The sequence below is a fragment of the Passer domesticus genome, chromosome 4 (genome assembly GCF_036417665.1).
Source record: "Passer domesticus isolate bPasDom1 chromosome 4, bPasDom1.hap1, whole genome shotgun sequence".
Taxonomy (NCBI): domain Eukaryota; kingdom Metazoa; phylum Chordata; class Aves; order Passeriformes; family Passeridae; genus Passer; species Passer domesticus.
Window position 1 is genome coordinate 43483313 of NC_087477.1, and position 21112 is coordinate 43504424.

At 36.0% G+C, this 21112-nt stretch overlaps 1 protein-coding gene across 7 annotated transcripts in view; it reads left to right on the forward strand.

Moving 5' to 3' along the window:
* RXFP1 (relaxin family peptide receptor 1) overlaps positions 1–21112 on the forward strand; it is a 100458-nt gene that overhangs the window by 27950 nt on the left and 51396 nt on the right. For 6 of the 7 annotated variants that reach the window (XM_064417517.1, XM_064417521.1, XM_064417508.1 and 3 more), the window contains one exon: positions 10619–10798. Coding sequence is in view for 1 of the 7 variants with exons in the window: in XM_064417521.1 (XP_064273591.1) it covers positions 10795–10798 (4 nt within the window). In the remaining 6 variants the exon portion in view is untranslated. Of the gene's footprint in view, positions 1–3880; positions 3948–10618; positions 10799–21112 lie in introns of all 7 variants that reach the window. The other variant, XM_064417511.1, reaches the window with a different exon arrangement.

Sequence of the window (21112 nt, forward strand, 5' to 3'; positions counted from 1 at the left end):
GATATTTCTATCTTTCTGGAAATTGTATTTCTCCGTCAGTTTAACTAATAAGCAGGAGTTTTTAGTTCAACTTGTTTGTTAATCATCAGTCATGTAGGAGTAATCTTTTCTCAAGATCCTTAATTGTAAGTTTCGCACTCAATGTGCTGAATCTGATAGTGAATTATATCAAGGCAATTTAATGTTCTTTATCAATTTTGTGTTGTTGGGGATTTAAAAACTAAAATAACCCCATCAGAATTCTTGCACTTAATGTCCTAGCTTGAAAACTTTCCATTTTTTATGGGCTAATAGGGCTGTGTGTTTTCTTGTACTTTGTCAAACATCTCAGAGCAACACCACTACAATTTCAAGAATCTTAAACCATTAAAGTGCTGTCATCTGCTTTGTATCAACATCATTTTATGGGGTTTTAGAACAGAGGACAGTTTCCTGGGAAAATGGATATGCAGTGTTAGCCTGGTTTGCCCTGTGAATGTCCAAGTCTAGTTTGAACTATGTTATGGTTAGTGGTGATGGTTTTCTATTGCCTCTGACAGAAACTTGATCCCACTTCTGTGAATGATGTTCGGAATTTTACTGCACTTCTACATATTGCATATCTCACTTGTTCAAGATGGAGAAAGTAATTTTTGAATGCCTTGCCTATCCTGTTTCATTAAATAAAACAATGAATTCCATTCCACTGGGATTAATTGGTAGCAACAGAGTTTCTACAGAATGTTATGCGTTAATAAACAATACAGTATTCACTTTAGCAGTTTCTGCAAAACCAACATGCTGCATAATTCCAGTCTTATAGCTCTTTTTATGCTTGAAATTGAGGAAATATTATGCCTTTTTTTGCTTATTTCAGTAATTATTCAAGGATCTTAGAGAGTTTGCTGGAAAAAAATCTTCTAAAGGATTTGCTCTTCCTAGCAAATCACACTCTGCCTAGCTTGTTTTGTCATGCCTTTGGGTAAACAACTGAATGAGGATGTTGTTAGAAGAAAACCTTGTCAAGCAATTCCTCACCACATGGTATGGCTCAAGGAGACAGCTTGATCCCAAGCTGTACAGGAGGGCAGTGTCTTTACAGTAAAACTAATTATTATTTTTGTTTCACATAGATCTCATATTTATTTGAAGATCATAACTCTGAATATACTTGTGCTGGTTTATTTTATTTTTTACCTGCTAGCCAACTTTTTTTCCATGCTGTGATTAGATAAGAGTTCCCAAGCAATTTTTTTAGGGGGGGTGGGGGGAGAATTTCCTCTAAAAAAATTGTGTGTTGTGCAGAGAATTATCTCAAGAAAAATACATTCTAACATCCTTGGAATTATGGGGTTCCACAAGTTGCTCTGTTCTTTGGAAGACATCAGCCTATTTCTCTGAGTGTTGGTTGCTTTCTCTGTAGGTTGCCATGAGGGAAGTACAGCCATCATCCTGCTTCATTCTTCTTTGTAGCTGAAATTAATTTTTCTTTTACATGTATATCAAAAAAATAAACTGTTTGCCCCTCTTTTCATTTCCAATCTGCCTTAAAACAAACACTACCAAAGCTCAAATCTTTTGTGATCCATAAAAGGTTTTCTGTCTCAGCCATTCTGTCACTTCAATTATTTTCAACTAAGGGACATCAACACTTTTGTTGATAACTTTTGTTGACTTTCTTGCTTTTTACTGTGAATCTTGTAAGCATTGAATGAAAGGTATGAAATATAAAGTGAGGATGATTTTAGATTACTAGAAATTAAAACTAGAAATTAAACAAAAGAAAATTCAGGCTGCACTTCAAGGTCAGTTTGCCACTGGCTTTAAAAATAAGTAATAGCACTGCTACAAATCTAAGTTGAGCTCCCTCACCATGACTTTTTTTTATATTTAGACATGTATTCACAACATAAATTTCCTTCTATTTCTGGACATTACTGCTTCCCAAAACTGTGGTTTAGTTACCATGCTCCTGTACATCCTAAGGGTCACTGTTGACAGTATCACAAGTGCAGCATTTTTCCATTTTTCACTGCTACCACCTTATGGACACTTGGGGTTCATAAATCAGTTCTACAGGACAAATCAAGTGAAGCAAATAATTCAAGGCTTTGAGGATAATTCTTTTTTTTATTATTTCTGATAATTATATGATTAAATCTTGAAATAATCATGTCTCGCTCAAAAGGAAAAATCACAAAAGAAGTGCAAAATATCTGTATATGCTCTCCATGCAATTTCCCTTATCTGTTCTGATCATTTCAGACAGGTCAGTCATGTTCCCTCCTCTCCCCTCTGTGAGCTCACAGAAACTCCTTTCTCTTTGTGCAGTTGTGTCACAGTCCCTTGCCTGGTTTTACAGACTTCTGTTATGAAACTTACACCTCGCTCTTTCGTTCTCTCCCCAAGCACTAGAGAGACTTGAGAGCCTTGAAATAAGAATTCTTGAAGTCTTGATTTGGCAGGTGTCCCCTTTGTTCTCCTTTCAAGGGAATACCACCATTTTCTAGAGCTGGAGTAGGCTGGACAGTTTTCCCTAATCCCTACTATTCCATTGTTCATATAAATCCTTTTGACAAGTGCCAGAGTTTTGGTGAGCTTTCTCTTTGCCTGGTTTCCAATGGTGACAGATATGTGACAACCATGACTTTGCTTGACTGCATTAATAAATAATGTATTCAATAATCTAACATTTTAATATCCTCCACCATAACTAATAAAGTACACACAGGTGATTCTTTTTTAGCTGACAGCCCCTGTATGTTACTTTTTCAGTCTTTTTTTAAATAGTATTTTGTTTTCATAGCGAAAAGAAAAAATGTTAATAATAATTTGATTTTTATTCCATATTTAACCTGATTTTACAGTGAGTTATCTTAGAAGAGACAATCAGCAATTCTAATTTCCCTGCAGGAAAAAAAAAAAAACAACCCTAAAAAAGATATTAAAATCATGTCTGCAGTCTTTAATGGGTAGATATGAAGGTGCTAATCAGTCTAGCTCCAAATCCATCAAAGCAAAAGCACATCAACTAGCAGAGGTTCATAAGGTCTAGATAAAAATCCCTTTCAAATATTCTGTTAGTCTATGTATATGAATTTACATTCGTTAATAGGCTTAAATATGCACAAGGAAAATTGATTCAGCTCTGGGCTATTATCATGAAATATTGTGGCAAATCTATTAGTAGAGAGTAATTTCAGTATCTCACTATCTAAATTCAGTACCTGAATAACTCAGTTTCAGGACAACTCAGTTACACACTCTAACACAACAGTGCTAGCAGCATGATTTAGTGGGTCCCCTTGTTTCTCTTTACATCTAGGGACACTTTTGCAACATATAGGTGACTATAGGACTTCAAAAAGATAAGATAAAGCACCCTTTATTTCCATACGCCCATCCAGGAAAGCATGTTTAGAATATCTTCGTTAGAATTTTGTGCAATAAATTATGTATCATCTTGATTATATCTGAATATTCAGGTTACGCATTAAAAATATATAAAACCTTTGTGACACCTCAACTTTTCAAATTCAGTCTGTTCTGGGGTGTCACAAAGATGCTAACTGTACTGAATCAATCTGAATTCCTTCTAAGACTACACCTGCAGCATCCTGGCAATCCTGTAAATACATCTGCATTGCAGTAATGTGAAGAATCATTCTTTGCACCTAAGTGCTACTGTAAAAAAATTAGGTCATCTATACCTGATATACATGTTATAAAAACCTGGGAATAAAAAAATCACCCATTTATCACAAGTCTTTGTAAAGAACTTTAATGTAATAAGGGACTAATAGCTTATTTTTCTGTCACCAAGACTCTGCCTTCTATTTTGTCATATTCAATGCCTTTTCATTTTGCCATCAGAAGCAAAACGGTATGTCTTCTCTTCCAGTCAGAATAGCATTTTCCTGCTCAGAATGGACCAGCTCCCACAGAGTTCACATCTACAGAATTATTAGGTAATGCCTATTTCAACAGTGTCTGGAATGACACAGCTACTTTAGATACTGGGTCATGAGGGCAGCATCCCCTTCGCTTTCAGGTTTTGGTGAAATTTCAGAAGATTCTTGGTCAAGTCCTTTAATTCATAGATGGGAGATGCCAAAAGCAAATTTAATTCAGTCAACCTCTGTTCATGATCTCAAAATCTCATGACACTCAGAAGGAGTATCATAGAATTATAGAATGGTTCAACTTGGAAAGGACTTAAGAATCAACAGCTTCCACTGAGGCACTGAAGGAAAAAAATAATCCTGTTCTGCAGTTAAAGACCAACTTTCAAAAAAATCATTTCTTTTTATAATATTCTTAAATATTATGCTATTCTATTTCTTCTGACAATAGTAAGAAGCAGCCTGTAGTACTTAATGTGGCTGTTGCCAAGTGGGTACTGCTCCTGCATTCCTTTTTATAATGTTGTTTGCATATGCATACCATTTCTCTCTATTACCTGCTCCATTGAATGTTTTCATCCTGTATAAGCAATCCAAAGAGGGCACAACCAAAAAAATTAACTGCACAGAATTCCATGTTCCCTTAAGCTTTATGTCTTGTATAAGGCAGTGCTTTTTCACTAATTTTCCTTTGAAATACTGCTATAATACTACAGATGAGATGAAAACCTAGGAGGAAGGGCCTGAAAAAAAAAAAAAAGGACAGCAGAGATCTGAAGCTGATGGGAGCCACTCTCTGCTGTGACTTTTTCCTACAAAGCCTTGGTACAAAATACGTTAGCACTGCTATTCCAAAAAAAATCTACTGATGCTATGTAATGTTGCTTTATGACAGAAGAGCCTTTCATAAAAGTAACATAAAAGCTGGGAGTTTCATAGTGGAAATGGGAACTACTAGTTTGTCCAGTATTCAATTTGTAGTTGATTTTCTTTTAAGACTCGAAGTTAAAGTTGCTTTCAGGAACTTTCAGATCTCTTATTTACTTCTTTATTTTTTTTACTCTCGTCTTCATCTTAAAAACACATTATGATTTAACATACAGATTTTATACACTTATGAATGGGCTATTCATCTCATATAACTCAGGGAATATGTCCCAAAGAAGGGGAAAACACAGGTCCTGAAGATTTCTGGGACAAAAAGCTCAAAGAAGCCCAAGAGCTTGCAGACCTGGAGAGGGCTCTGGCAGCTTTGTTTTTTGTGTGATAATACAAGCCCCTCCACAGAGAATAAAAGGAAACAAGGAGGGGGGAAATATTAGAAATGCAAGGGCATAAAAGCATGACAGCGTAGGAAAAGGGGCAACAGAGGAGAATGTTTAGGTACTGGTAAAACACTGGGGGGAGGAGAAACGGGGTTTTAACGTAAGGGAGTAGAATAAGAAAAAGAGGAAATGCAAAAGAAAAACAGCTTTCAATGGTAAAGTGTACCACTGCAATAAATCCTCTAAGAACTATAAGAGAGGTAAGAAGAACAGTCTGTGATCTGGTGTTTGAGAGTCAGAGCTGAATAAAGGGAGAATTAATCATTCATGAAGAACAAATACTTTATTCAAAGCATAGAATTATAATAAATAGTCACATTGGTCACTAGATACCTTGTGCATTTAGGGCTGGCACAAGTCTTTATGTATAAACCATTTTGTTAACCTGTTATTAACTTTTGACTGTTGGGCTCTGAGAGGTAATATTAAGAAGGGAATAGGAGACCAATCTTATGTACCATGTCGGTGCCAATGGTCTGTGCAAAGCTTAGCTGCTGACATTATAAATTGCAAGCTGGCCAAATGGTAACTATGCCTGCTCTTTTTGCTTTCTGCCTCCTTTCTCCCCATGCTTTTTAAGATTAGAAATTGAGCAGCAAGTAGACGCAGCAGAAGGATTTATTTACGGAGACCACAGTTTCATACCTCCTCATTAGTTTCCATTCCTTCTGAGAATATTCAGTAGGTGCTGCAGAAGGTCAATATCTTCTGAGAATAGTTCAATAATATTCTGGCCCCTCTGCTAAGTGTCCTGTACCCCTAGACATCCAACAAAAAGCAAGACAGTTTTTTAGAGAGTGCTTTTTGTTTCACCTTGAGAACTAGGATGTATTTTGGAGTGAATGTTTTAACATGCATAAATCCCACATTTAACATTCCCTATGTGGGAGGGTAGGAGTGTCAAAAAGCATAGACTCTAAATACATTTATTCTTACTGTACTACTGTTACACCATATTTCAAAACATTGTGTTAACATGCAGCTGCTGAGCTACACAGTTTTTAATGTTAAGCTTTTTTGTATTTCAATGGGGTCAAGAGAAAAGGAAGAGAAAATTAAATAGTTATCTTCAAAGCCCACCTTGCATAGAGCCACTATTTGACCTGAAGCCTGCTTTGCGGAAGTTGATGAATAAAAAGGATGAAAGTTGCTTATATTATTTCTTACAGTAAAGTTAAATGAATTACAAAATTAAATATATGCAAAGAATATTATACCAGCATTGGGCATGTAGGAAGATGGTGCAATAAGTGCATTTTCATAACATTATTCTATGACCTCAAACCATAGAATTATGCATAGCTTTGTATATTGGGGTATATGTCTGGCTTAAAACACGTGGACAGCTCTAGATTGTTTGAAGAACTCAGGACATAAGGAACCAAGTAAACATTAGAATATGAATTATGTAAAAATATTTTCAGATAAATGTTTGTTGCAATTCTTCATCTTTGTTAGCAGAGACATGCTGTTAAGTGCAGTCAAACTAGATTCAGAGTCTGAAAGAAATTGAATACTAAGAGAGAAAGATGTTCTATCTTTTTTGTCCTAACCATAAGATAGTAATCAGTGAGGCTATAATTTAATTCTACAAAATATGATTATATGTTTTCCCTGGAGTTGGATGAGTTCATTCAGATGAATCTTTCATTCTAGGAATGCCTTGAATGTGCCTGAATATTTCTTCCTGAGGTTCTTGCTATTCTGTTCACTCTTGCACCAAAATAAAGCATAAATCACAACTATCTGCATATACCAGAAGGCTTCATCATCTACATCCACAACTTCCATTTTATTTTAAAATGAAAGATCTGTAATTGCTAAATAACATTCAAATTATCAACACACCTTTGCAGAGACAATAGGATGAATGTCACACTAAAATATCTTTGTTCACTTCACAGACTCATGCAGACACCTGACTATCATTATAGTAAATTACCAAAGCTGAGAGTCTTTGTCATTTTAATACACCAGCCTTTTTTTAATGCATTTTTTGCCTTTTTCAGTCCCAGGACTATGAACTGCATCATACCACCTTTGGAGCACTGTTTTTTTCCCTATCTCTATGAACAAAGAAGAGGGGAAACAAGGTTTGAAAATTTAAAGGCTTAGTGTAGATAGAAAACATTCTTGCCTGAAAGGTGCTTTTTTTACATGGCTGGTGTGGTAGACAGAGATATCACTGAAATCAAGGATGAGTCCTGCTCAGCTAAGGACTGGCAATATGTTACTCCATTTGTACAGGTGACATGGAACCAGAAAGCAAATCTGTTATAAGGTGAAGTACTACCTTCATCTGAAAGAATGGTGGAACAAGCTGCAAAAAATAAAAAAAAAGGTGTCTGTGTAAGCTAAGCTTATTAGGTATGCTTATAGTAATGGGGTAGTTGAGAGGGAGGCTTCATTGTCTAAGGGGAAGTTTGAGGTAATTAAAAGATGTTAATATGCACTGAAAAAGATAGTGTGTCTCAGAAGGAAAAAAGAGAAGACTTATGAGCATTTTCAGTGCATATTAACATCTCTTAATTACCTCAAACTTCCTCTTAGGCAATGAAACCCCTTTCTCAATTAATTGAGGCTTCTGAGTGCAACAAACTTTTAGCAGGTAGCTAGAAATTTAGAGGAAAATGAAAAGGACAAGGGTTTTATCTTCTCTGATTTCAGTCCCTAGACTTAGTTGGAAAAATTTCAGAGACTTTAAACAGAATTTCTTGGATGAGCAAGGGAAAGGAGCATTATTGCTCCTGGCAAAACTTCACATTAATTATAAGATAAACTTTGGGGACTGAAAATCTATGAATGGTTTAGTGGAAAGGTTATGATAGGAAGGAAAAAAATACTTCAAGAAGAGCTTTTCAAGCTTGTCAAATCGTTAAACTATATTTTTGTTCCCTTTGCTTTTAATGTTGTTTTGACACATTCTATAGCATTGTGTATCAGTATATTTTCCATACACTGCTTCAATGAAGGGATTTAAGGGAGAATCTGAAATTAAAAATCCTGTGTAAATCACTGACCTTCACCTATTCCTCTACATAAGTGAAATTAAGTGAAATCTAACAAGCCAAGCATGGCTAACACAGAGGTGTGTAGTTCACATATTCAAACCAGAATTCTTTCTGTTCATCAGTTATGATAACAAGCTTTGATCACATACTCTCTGTATGCATATTTGCCCATGCCTGAGTCAGAATCATTCAAGGAAAACAATCTTCTTTTCTTCTTTCCATTTGAAGCCATATTTAGGTACTGAATTATGAGCCCTTTCCAATTACCAGTGTTTCATATGCTACTAAGTTGATTACAAACAAAAGTTATCAGTCTACATACATAACACATACATGTTCTTGCCATACAAATAACTATTTTGGGATCATTCTGACCATTCTTTCAATAGGCAAAGATGTCATGTTCTGGAAGGGATAGTCATCATTGTTCTTCACCAGTAAACTGAGGGAAACTCCAGCACCTCAGCTAAATAAAATAACAAATGTGGATTTGATAATTACTTCTGGGACTATCACAAACATCTGTTTGTACTATTGTGTTGATGCGTGTGAAGATTTATTGCTCTGGAAAATATCCACTACTTTTATTTTAGATATTGGCAAAGAAACTGTATTACATTGTTAGGTGCTTCTTATACCCAGAGGCACTTAAATTCTACCCTATCTAAATTTGTGCAGCAAAATGTGAATTTATGTGTAACTTGGAACAGGATTCTGATACAGAGCTTGAATTTCTGTTTCCCAGAAGATGACAGAAAAAACAGTTGGTGTGGCCATCAACCACAAGCACAAGGCTTTGAGGCTGGTATTTTTTTTCTCTGATCCCAGTGGCTGTTATGCAAATGCATGTTCGCTCCTGTTCTCCCTCTGTGCAGATCATGGAAGGTTTTAGGGAGTTGAGTGGGAGATTGATTATCTTAACTTCATCAGAAATAGCTGCTGCTTTCCACCCTGAGAGCAGCAAACACAGTTTTATTAAGGACCCGTCAGTAGTCCCCATTTTTCAGCCTATTGTGGATGAGTAATGTTGCAGGAACAGACTGGTTGAGGAAGAGCTGCACTGCTCCCAAAAATGTTAGGTGATATCAAAAGCTGTCTACTACAGGTGAAATAAAACAGTCTTCAATGCAACAGCCTTTATTTGCATATCAGTCAAAGGAAGGTTAATCAAAAATAACATAACTACTTTAGGTTTAACAGTATTCAAGACAAAGTGTGCAATTATCAGATGCTCAATATTCCTGGTTCATGATCTTTCATTTTAATAATCTCTATTACTGGAAGTTACTCTGTTTAAAGTACATTCTGATGTCAGACACTGTGCATTAAACAGTCATTAGAGATCTATAACTGCGAGATAGCCACTAAATCATATGAACTGTCAATGACTTGAAGCACCAATTGTCCATAAAATACAAGGGAAATCTTATTGCAAGGGATGCCAGGACGACACTGAAGGAAATACTGATCAGAAAATGGTTTCCTTCAGACCTTTTCCTGTAAGAGTTGCAAATATAATTATTCTTCTCCAATAGCTTTATATGTTAATGTACCCAAAAATTGTGCAAGAAGTGGTTTTAAAAAGCTGTGTTTTTAGTGACCCTTTGACTTTGAACTGAAGACTCACACGGATTTGGGATTTTGCACCCTTTGTTTCATGTTTCCTCTGTGGTCTGAGATAATTTAATCATTTGCATGTCAAGTTGGTGCTATTTAGCTTTCAGTTTTAACTAAGCACAAGAAAACTGTTTTTATTTTAGATCTGAGTAATAGTAAAAATATGTAAAAAATTATTAATGTATGTGTCTTCTTTCTGAGTGTTACCTCACTGCCCAGGCTAAAGAAATGTTAGATTTGGCTAATGACATGCACTATTACTCAAAATTATATTTTAAAAAAAGAGATTTTTTAATAACCATTCTACCTTTACCACAAGTATTGAAAATTTTAGAATGTAAAAGGATAATATGTAATAGGATTATCTGTGAAATTCAAGTAAAGCTAAACAAAAAATGGTTTTGTATTCATTTGGAAGATAAATTGTGGTAAAGTATATCTTTTCCTCAGAATATTTGTTAATTAGTGTGAGAGAGATATTTATATCAGCTGTCCTGTGAAAATGAAATTGCTTACATTTTAAAAGTGATTAGTATACAGCATGGATGCTGAATATTTTTGCTGTTAGCAATTCAGTACAGTTTTTCATAAACCATATTGTCAGCAGTTTTGTTGTAATAACAGGATGAGATATGTTGTAGTCTGCATTTATGAAACAACTAAATATTTTGTTATTGCCTATTAAAAACAACATGAGTACAGGAAGATTTTAAGTGGACAAATGCTAAAATCCTGAATCAATCTTAAAGTGCTTTCTGTTTTTTCTCTTCTCACTTCTGTTAAGGTGAACGGAGTAGTCATGGAGTCCAGTTGAAGCTGCAAGCACTAAACCCAGCAGCTGGATCACAGTAAAGGATTTGAATCAAAGACATCAAGATTGAGTCATGGCAAGTTGATTTTTGATCACTAAGAAAACCTACAGAATTTGTGAAGGCAAGAAAAAAAGATTCTGTGGAAAAGATGTGTAAGTAACAATAAAAGAGAAAAAAAAAGTAACAGCACTATCTCTTCCAGGTGCTGATGAAATTAGAGAATAATGGGCACCATTTTCAGTTAATCTTGTACATCAGGACAACATACTTGCTATCTTTCTGTTGAAATAATGCAATAAAAAATCAATGTTCCCTGAGTCTATAAAACTGATCTCTGAAATTCCTGTACCAGTGAGGCTTTTTTTGCTTCCTTAGGATAATTTATATTATGTCATATTTTGAAAGAATATTAAACAAAAGGAAATTCCATTAACTCCTTGTAATATTGGAAGGGTATATTCTAGAAAGGAAGCAAAAAAAAATCAAAGTATTTCACACGTCTGCCAGAACCAAAATATATTTAGCTATTTGAATCTTGATGCATTAAATCTGGAAGAATGACCAGTAAACACTGATGGTCCATCTCTAGCAGTGCTGACTGTCCAGCATACTGAAAGACAACATAGCAATTTTTCTTGATGGCTTTTCTTTAGTCTTAGGATAAATTGGCTGATGAAAATGTCTGTGCAGGACAGTGCAGTGCTTTTTTAAAGAAGAGTCCAAAACAAATCTATTTTCCTCTTCTAAAGTTTTGTATTGTTGCCCATCTGTGTGCTAGCTAGAATTTCATGCTGTCAAATCTGATTGCAGCATCAAAGTCATAATTGTATAACCTTCCCCAGAGGAAAAGTATTGCACAAGATGTAATCTTCTTCATTCATCGATCCCTTGTACTGAAATGGTGTGTTCTACTAAAGAAAGAAAAATGTTTAAAAAAAAAATAAAATCGTCAGGGAACTCGCTGAAACTCAAAAATTTCTTCAGCTAAGTCAGAGCAGCTCATGGCATTTTTCACTTGCAGACCCCAACATAATTTCAAGACAACCCTAATACTCTTGCTGTGTCCTTAGGGAAGCAATTACTACCTGTGAATCATTCCTTTTTTTCCCTACTATTTCCTACTCTTAATTTTCACAGAGGGACCCAACAAGGAACTGAACAAAATACTAGCATAAGACACCTGCTCCTGGTCTGAATGCCTCCAGAAACCAATTATTCTTAAAAAGAACATATAAACTACTGCACTGTTATTCTTACATTCTTTTATGACTTGCTGTTAAAATAGTTATGTGCAACCAAATATTTTAAAACCTAAATGTGAATAACTCATACTACTCAATATGTATTTTAAAAAAACTCCAAAGTTAACTCAGTTGATCTTTTTTAAGCAATATACTTGATTTAAATGTAACTCCGGGGAAGACCTTGTATGGTTTCCAACACAAGGAGACTGCAATGCTTCCTAAACAGCAATTCTATCTCTAGGAAAATACACGTGGCATGTAATAAGGGAGGCCATAAGTGGAGAGAAGCAAAAAAGAAGAAACATCACAGGAATGCTGAGATGGTTGTTTTCATCAAACAGATTATCTTGAGCCAAATTGAAAGCAATCTGGCAGACTTAAAATAGGATGCTAGCAAGAATATTTGGTGACTATGAGTAAAAATGTAAACATCAGTCTTCAGCAGTCTCCAGCATTTTATAATGGCTGGTTAGAACTTCTGGGAGTGCATATATAGAAGCTAACTCCAAGAACCCTATTACAGCTCTCTATTGTCAGTAGAGCTTTTCAATAGAATGGTGATATTTAGAATAATCCTTGTAAGTTTCACTGGAAACACAGGAACATGAGCTTCCTATTGCAGACATCTAGATTAGGTACCTAAATCGAGAATATGTGAATATTAGGTTTTTCTGTTTCATTAATTTGCTTTTTTTTCTTTTTTTTTTTTTGGGAGACAGAGAAATAAGGAGCTGGTGATACAACACAATACAAAGAAGGAATCTTCTCATTGCTTCTATACATGAGTAGTCAGGGACACTAGGAAGCCTGCTACCCACGTTTTTTGGCTCAGCTGTATTTGTTGTCTAATCAAATTGCCTGGATGAAACATCTAAATTGATGCAGTACCTTTACTCTCAAAAAAAAAAAAAAAAAGGATAAAAGGATTTAGAGCCCAGTGAGGATTATGTGACTCAGTTTCACCTCTAGTCTCTGCACAAGTGACAGGAACCCCTCTAAGGTTGCTCTCTCAATCATTAGGGAGCAAATGAGCATCCCTTGATGACCTTAGTCAAGAAGCTGTGGGAGGGTCACATATGAGCTTCAGAGGCATTGCTGGTGTGCAGAGTCTTTATGACAAAGCCTGAGATCTCTTTAGAAGTGTTGTGTGAGGGCAGCCCAGCTTTTTGTGCCTGTTGTTTGGGGAATTTACCAACCAAATAGATGGCAAGGATACTGACATTAAACATACAAAGGAATGCTGAAAGTAGGGATTTCTACTTTAACTCCATGTATAAAGTGGCAGGTCTTTATTAAGGCAAGCCTAATGGCTGTCCTGTCATCTCACAAATGAGGAATACTCACCCTCTGTGGCCCACAAGATAAACCCAATTAGGAAACCACTGGAGGCTTAGCAGCCTCAGAACTGTGCACGGGTCTGTTTTGCTGCTCCAAACAAATGCAAAACTTGTATTTATTCCCCTGCTGGGGGGAAAGGCCTGGCTCTGTTTTAGGTGGCAACATCAGCTAAGTCTGTGCCCCTCCTAAGAGCACTAGCAAGCACAGTGACTGCATTTGAGAGCAGCTTCATGCCATGGAAAGCCCATGAGCTTTTATGAAAATCACTGGACAGCACACAACAGCAGGAGCATGAGGAAACAAAGCACACGAATAATGGCAAATGTTTTCTCTGTGCCTGTGGTGTGCTGCATCTTCCAGTGGCCTTGTTCTAGCCATCAGTGAGTCTCAGGGTGGCAGAGGAAATGGAATATGCAGCACATAATCACTGGCCACGCCACATGGGGAGATTTTGAATGATCAGCTCCTATGTCACGTGTAATTTTGCCGATCTTGAAATATAGCCAAGTACATTGTTCCAACACACTTTGGAGCTTTCAAAGTGCCTGCTGATTGTATTTTTTGGGGCCCCTACAGAGAGGGAACTGCCAATCTGCATGGGGCATATTGTACCCAGTTAATTTTATAGGCCATGTGGAAGAGGGGCACGTGTCCTTGCTGAATAAAATTTCAACTTAAATGTAACTCTCTGCTTGTTGTCTAGAGATGTGGAGTCACATTTAATTGGTTTGCATTGATCATTTGAAACTGCTTATTAGTGTAATGCAGTGTTTTGACAAAACTGTAGCCTTCACAAAAATGGAAAGAGAGGTTGCTATTGGCAATTGTATTCAAATTTTCTGTTTACCAATATATCAATTTATGAAAAGTACATCTAGGATCCCCAAGATTTGCTGGGTTTTTTGAACTATACACAAAAGTGGAATCTCAACAAAACTAAAAGGTGGAGACTTCTGAGAGAAAAGCATTACTGTTTCTTCTATATGTAGTTCTTAATCTGTGTCCCAGGGAAATACTAATGGTTTTGAACGGGGGTAAGAGTAGTGCAGCACTACTGAAATGGAAGTCTTCAATATCCCTTATAGGTAGTTAAGCATTTACAAGGGTCTTTTACAGGACCCTTGTAAAGACAATAAATTAGTTCCTCTATTTGCATAAAGATTTTTCAAACCTGCTGACTGTTGTTAGTGTGATGTTAGAGTAAACATTGCCTTGCCAGCTAATGAAGGAATTAAGTATTTTGCAGATAGCACCTGTCAAAGTGGGGAGAAAAAAACCCAAACATAAAACCAATTAAATAAATACTGCTCGACTTGGACATCCTTTGGTTTCATTCTCAAAACTTTGGATGAGGAGGAGAAACAAAACCTGAGTGATCTGCCTATTGCTGCTGGTTGGTCTTAGGAAAAGCTGCAATACACAGCTGAAACAAACAGGGTTTGTTGGCTGTTTCCAAGGGAAGGACCACTCCCATGAAGTCACAACCTTTGCTAGTGTTCAGTAACCCCTTTATCATGCTTCATAGTATAACCCTTATATTTAAGTTCCTGAGGTATATGCAAGGGAAAAAAGATTTCTTTCTGCCTCAGTGGTCTGGTTAATAGACATTATCAGAGCTCTTATCACAGTAAATTCTACTTCAATGTAAACTTTCAATAGCTCTATTTTGATTTGATTAAACCTGTTTGTTCTATTTATACACCAGCCTTGCCTGCTGGTTCCAAATATATTGCACATTCACACCTGAAGATGCCCGTATCTTTTCTTCATCTCTTGTTCACACTTTTAATTGACAACTTTTGAACTATTGAGTAGCAATACCCACGAAGTTGCTAGGTGGGCTGTGCTATACTTTAGCTTGCAGTTTCATGTACTGAGTTGGACTGTTGCTGAAAAGGACTTTTAAATTCCACACTGAAAAAGCCCATGATTTTTGGAGGGAGTATTATGATGTTTTCAGTCTTTAAAATAAAGGAGCAGAGATTTCCCAAATTCCCAGTGACATCTATGCTGTGAATGGATGCAATTCTGCATTTCAGTGTTTGCCGTGCCACTAACTATATATGTTTACATGAAAAAATACATTTCTGGCTTTTATAAGCTCATTATAATCCAAAAAGGGTGTGCATGTCTTAGCTGTAAAGTATTCAAATTCTGATCGGCAGTAAGTAATAAATATATATTCTCTGTTCTGAGATGTAGCCTAGGGCTTCCATGTGCCATCATGGTTCCCAATGGAGAGTGTACTTATGCCATTTTTGGCCATGCGGATAACTTAGAAGAATTTATACATTTTAAGTCTTCAAACAATAGCTGAGTGGAAGGGGGAAGGAATCTAGCACACATAATTCTACAGAAATTTTCTCCAGATGAGCCCAAACTGTATATGTGTAAAGCATAGTTTATATAGTGTTTCCTCTGGTCATTCATTCTACTGACTAACTATCCCTGCAACTAGAAAGTCACGCATTATTTCTTGTTTGTGCTTACCTGGCTTTCAGCTCCTCATTGCTGTTTCATATTACATCTTTCTCTGCTATATTAAATATCCCATTAGTACCCAGCAGAAGTAACTCTGCAGGAAAGTGCTTATAAGCTATAATCAAGTTACCTTTTGAACTCTATTTTGAGAAAGTAGAGCAAGCAACTCACTAAAGTTACTGTGTTATTGTTTTAGCATGTTCTCAGCATTTTTTCCTAGTTTTTAACTTCCCTTTTCACTAATTTAAATTTATAGAAACTGTCAGGAAAGTAGGTTGAGTATTCATGAACCTGACAGTGTGCAAAGATAATCATTAAACTCTGTAATTGACTTAGCCAGATGTTTGAGGCACTCTCAGGTGAAGATCATTGGGCCAAAGCAGTAGAAAGATGTTGGATTTGTTTACATGTATCCCAAAATGTTTTTTACCTACTTGCCTCTATTTGTTGCTGTTATGTTGGCCAGCTGATCATCTTGAACTTTTGAGAGAAAACATCCAGATAAAGATTATTATAAACTCTTAAATGCTATTACACTGCAGAGCATTCACAAGACATTTAAAGCCTAATTTTGTCCTTTCTTTTAAATTATGCGTCCAGCAATTTCTTTTTCCCCTTGATACCCCTTGCTAAGGGCCACCTTGGTTGTATTCTTTGGTTATTTGATTTTGGTCAGCATGTCTGATCTATACCTTTCTAAGTCTAGATCATCTTCAATAATCTGATTTCTTTTGAATTTCCAGTACTAGTTCTTTCCTGCACTAGAGAATTAAAAATTACTGGTGAAACATACCTGATTTTTTCACTACTCTGCCTTCCTTCCCCCAGAATAGTATTGTTTACACTTCAGTTCTAAATACTGCATTGCTAGGGAACTGCCAGATTTCCTCAGCAGCTTTTTTTAGATCAGTATCCCAGAAGACTTCACCTATGAAACCTCTGATTTATGAGGTCTGCTTTTTGAAGCCTGCTATTTTTATTTTTTTTGTACTGCACCAACTTTTTGAGCCAAAGCTTTCTCACAGCTGTATTTTGTCCAAACATGTCACAAGTTTCAGACCATTTGGGGGTTTGTTAAACCACATGCGGATGCTGTAAAGAAGAAATAAAAATTATGTACATGCAATAAGCATGCAGGGAATAATAACTGCCTAAAGGTGGCAGCTTGTCAAAGGATTTTGTGGTTTGGTTTTTTTTGTCTCATGAGGACATAAACAGGAGAGGAGAACTTTCCCGAAAAGAAAAATCTGTGCATCATTGCAGCCAAGATGCAACATTTTTAAAACACATACAGTAACACATGCAACTAAAACCATGTGACCAAAATGGAAATCTTATGCCAAAAGAAACACCAAACTCATTTAAAGCAAAAAAAAAAGTATTTTAAAACTTTTTGGAGAATTGCCTGTCTCACCTTGATTTTCCATGACTTCTGTAATGCAGCCATGAAGAAAACATCTGAGAAAAATCTTATGACTTGCTTACTTTTAGTAAAAATTACCCAGTCTTATATCTTACTTGATGGTGAGATGCCCTCGGATGGATTTGACCAGTAACACTTGTCAGTGAAAGGGATTCCACAGAAAGAGAATGCGCACATAGCTCAAAGTGTGACTGTTGCTGCTTGCAGCAGTATTAAAATCTGGCTATCTGATTTTAAAAAACCAGATAGATGGTGCATGGATTCCCTTCATGGTTTTAGATTGCAGATTACAAATACTTCTTTAAAAAGGTACAAATTTCCCACCTTGTTCTATAAGGACACCAGGGTACCTCCAGCTGTGCTCAGTGTGGCTGGGCTGTATGCAGAACATCTTCTGCTCTGGGGTTTTGGATTATATTCTCTCTTATTGGAATGCAACTATTTAAGCTAAAGCTACTTCAGCACACAGTTATTGGTCCATCATTTACAATAGGAGATTCAAAGGCTTTATATCTTATTAGAGAAATAGAGACCTAGAGGAGAAAACACTACTAGGCATTTAAATGATGCCTGAATAAAGCACGAGAAATATAATAATTTTTGCTTCTCACAATTCTACCCATTAGTTCCTTTTTTTTTTTTCTTTTAACATTTTGGGCAATTACAAAACCATAAAAGTAATAATAATAATAATCATTGTGATTATTGTGATTATTATTATTGTTATTATTGTTGTTGTTATTTATATCTGGTTTTCCTCAGAGACCTGACGATTAAAGCTGATGACTAGAAATGTAGATGATCAAAACAGATACATTAAATTGTGTGAGATCAAGACCTTTAGATATACACCACATCCTTTAAGCAAGTAGTAAAGGCTAAAAACTATATCAGCTTTTTGAAATCCAAGAGCATTTATACAAGTAAAATTCATTGCTAAATTGCTGCTTTCAGGCCACTGGAGATAACAGTTCATTATCTGCAAGTTTTATTTCACTTTACTTCAACAGAATGCAGAAACTAGGTATTCATCTGCCTGAGCCCTCTGAAGACAATTTCAGAGCACACCTGTAGGACAAAATGGAGTCAAACTCTATATAAAACATAATGATGGCCCCTGCTGTTTCCTCTAATATAAGCGTGTGCCAGCAGCAAGCAGTACTGATTGTGTTGCCTTCTTTCATGTCAGAGCCCAGCACTTAAGGCTTTTGAGCCAGGTGAGAAAAATTTTATTCAATGCTCTCATGAGAGGAGTACACAAGGGATCAAGGGTAACAGAATGAGCTGTTTCTTCTAACTAATCTACTTTCCTGAACAAAAAATAATCCCAGACTCAGCCAGAAAGAGAGCACAAAACACAGTGTGCCATTACAATTCTATCTGCTCAAGCACTTGTCTAGAATTTTTGTTTTATTATCCCTATCACAAAAATATTTCCTATAATTAACATAGAAATCATCCTGAGATAAAATACAAAGCCAGGCTAAATGCATTATTTGATGTTATCTTAATCTTCATTAGATTGTACTTTATATTCTCAAAAATATTAGAAAATTCAAGAATATTGGAAATAAATACCATCAATGGGAAAACATTATTTTTGTAGTGTTAGTCAGCCAGACACTTGGGAAAAATGCCAAATATTTTTACTTGATATGTAAAACTGTTACTTAGTCTTGCAAACCTGTAAACTTCTGCTATGTTTCAAAACAAATAAGGAAACAAAATAAGAAAATAAAAATCCTGGACCATATGTCATGGCTTCCTATGGTTTAACCATACCTTCTGCATGGTTACTTTGAAAAGGTTTTCTCCACTTGTATTATCCCAGGGCTTTAGAACTGTATGCTTAATATTTAAATCAATTCTCATTTTAATTAAAGCTGCTCACAGAAATATTGATTTTTTTTTCATGCACAATTTAGTTGAAGGAAAGGAAGAAAAGTTCACCTAAATTTAAAAAAAATATTCTGCTAATATAAGCTTCTTCATGGCACGGTATCAGCCATTCCCAAACCCAACATCTCTTTCAAGGTATTTTCATTTCACACCTTTCAAAAGCTGCAATATTAGATACAGATAAATGTTATACTTATTTGCTTATTGCATCCAATGTGTATTTGTGTAAAAGAACAATCTAAATAGTACCCCAAACAATGAACTCAAAGTTCCAGTGAATTTAGGTCCTAAATATTTACCAGCATTAGGAGAATGTTATGAGACTGATCAACTGATCACTTGTAATTATGTAGCAATGACCTTGGCATTTCTGAATTTCACAGCTTTTTTTTTCTTTTTTTTTTTAAGGCTGTTTTGGAAATACAAAACTAGATTTGTAAAATAAGGTGTTAAATGAAGGCACTGGATTGGAAATCATACCCACTTCTCAAAGTGTGGGTTCATGTTAGAGATTTTATTTTCTTCACAACAGTGCAATGAAAAGCTGTGGATATGGGTAGTCTTACACTTAATGTCTCAAATGCATTCTTCATTTCAGTGGTTCCAGCTTTTGATAGTGTCATCTTATATTACATATTTGCCCTCTAATAAGCCCTGGATCCTCGTACTGTAACTTTCATCCTCTTCCTCCTCACTTCTTATGAGTTTTGGGAGATGTCATTCTGAATTTTTTGGTTTGGGGTTTTTTTGTGTTTGTCCCACATGTCTAATTGATCCTTTTCTTGATTTTATGTTAAATATTTCCCCAATTCAGCTTTTTCCTTGAAGGAAAATTTCCTTGAAGGAAAATGCCTTTACATTGTGGATTCACATGTAAAGACATTGATGAGTAAGCAAACTCTTCAGAAGGCTCTTGGTGTCCTCTGAGGATAATTTCTTAATCTGGGTGATAGCCCAAATGTACTGCCATTCTGCTACCACACATCAATTTCTCTCTGACTTCCAGGTTGGCTTTGGTAATTCTCTAACACAAAGGCTTCATAGCTGAGTTACTGAAAGACCTTCTGTTCTCAAAACTTGATATACTATATCTCTTTAGAGTACATGTTATCAAAGTGGGACCTAATTGTCAATGTTTATATGTCTGGTACCATCTCATGTTCAAATGTGTAAATAAATTCCTAATGAACATTTTATGAACTTTGCACTTTTGATGTTCAGCTATTCATACTTGGGAGGTCTGCCTTTTCTTCTAGAATCTTAGGTGCTGTAAAACAAAAATTGCACTGCCTCAAATATGAAGGACAGAGGTAACTTGGAAAGAGTCATATTGAAAAATCAAGATACAGTTAATCTTGCATCTTTGAGTCACATGCAGTTCATATAATGTTCCCAAATGGTACAATGACTTACCAAAGTCATTAACATCATACCTATAATCATACACAGTCATAAAAATACTGTTACAATCTTCAAACACTTAAAAGACTGGAAATGGCTGGTTAGGAAGAGATATCATTAGCAAAGCTTATATGTTTGGTTGTTTTTAGAAATGTACTTGCAACATTTCAGCAGCAGCTTTGAGTCAGGCACGCTGGTGAGGTTTTGTTTGATTTGGTCAAAACACCCATTTGGAAGAAACAGCTGGAGAAAACTGAGGAATGAGGGAGGAAATGAGCAAGTTTGCTCTGACTGTGGCCTTCTTCCACAGCAGCTGTAGAAGGACAGCTGGGCAGGGTCACCAAAGCACCCAGTGGTTGAGGATGCTTTTGCAGAAGAGAGGAAAGCATTTCAGTGAGCTCAGAGCTAAATTACTGCTGCTTGTACACCATTGTCTTCAGGCAATATGCTGTCCCATCCACAAAGAAAAAACATGTTAGAGAAAAATAGCCATCCATTAATCTCGCCTCCTCTCTCTGCTTGTTTCTTATGGAAAAGTGAAACTCATTGTCTGTGTTGCCCTCTGTAGCTGCAGCCTGAGACCTATCAGGGGAGTTATCATCACCCTGCACCTGGGAGCTGCCACTAGAGCCAAACGTTGTACAATATCTTCAGCTTAAAATAACTTGGCAGAACAGATT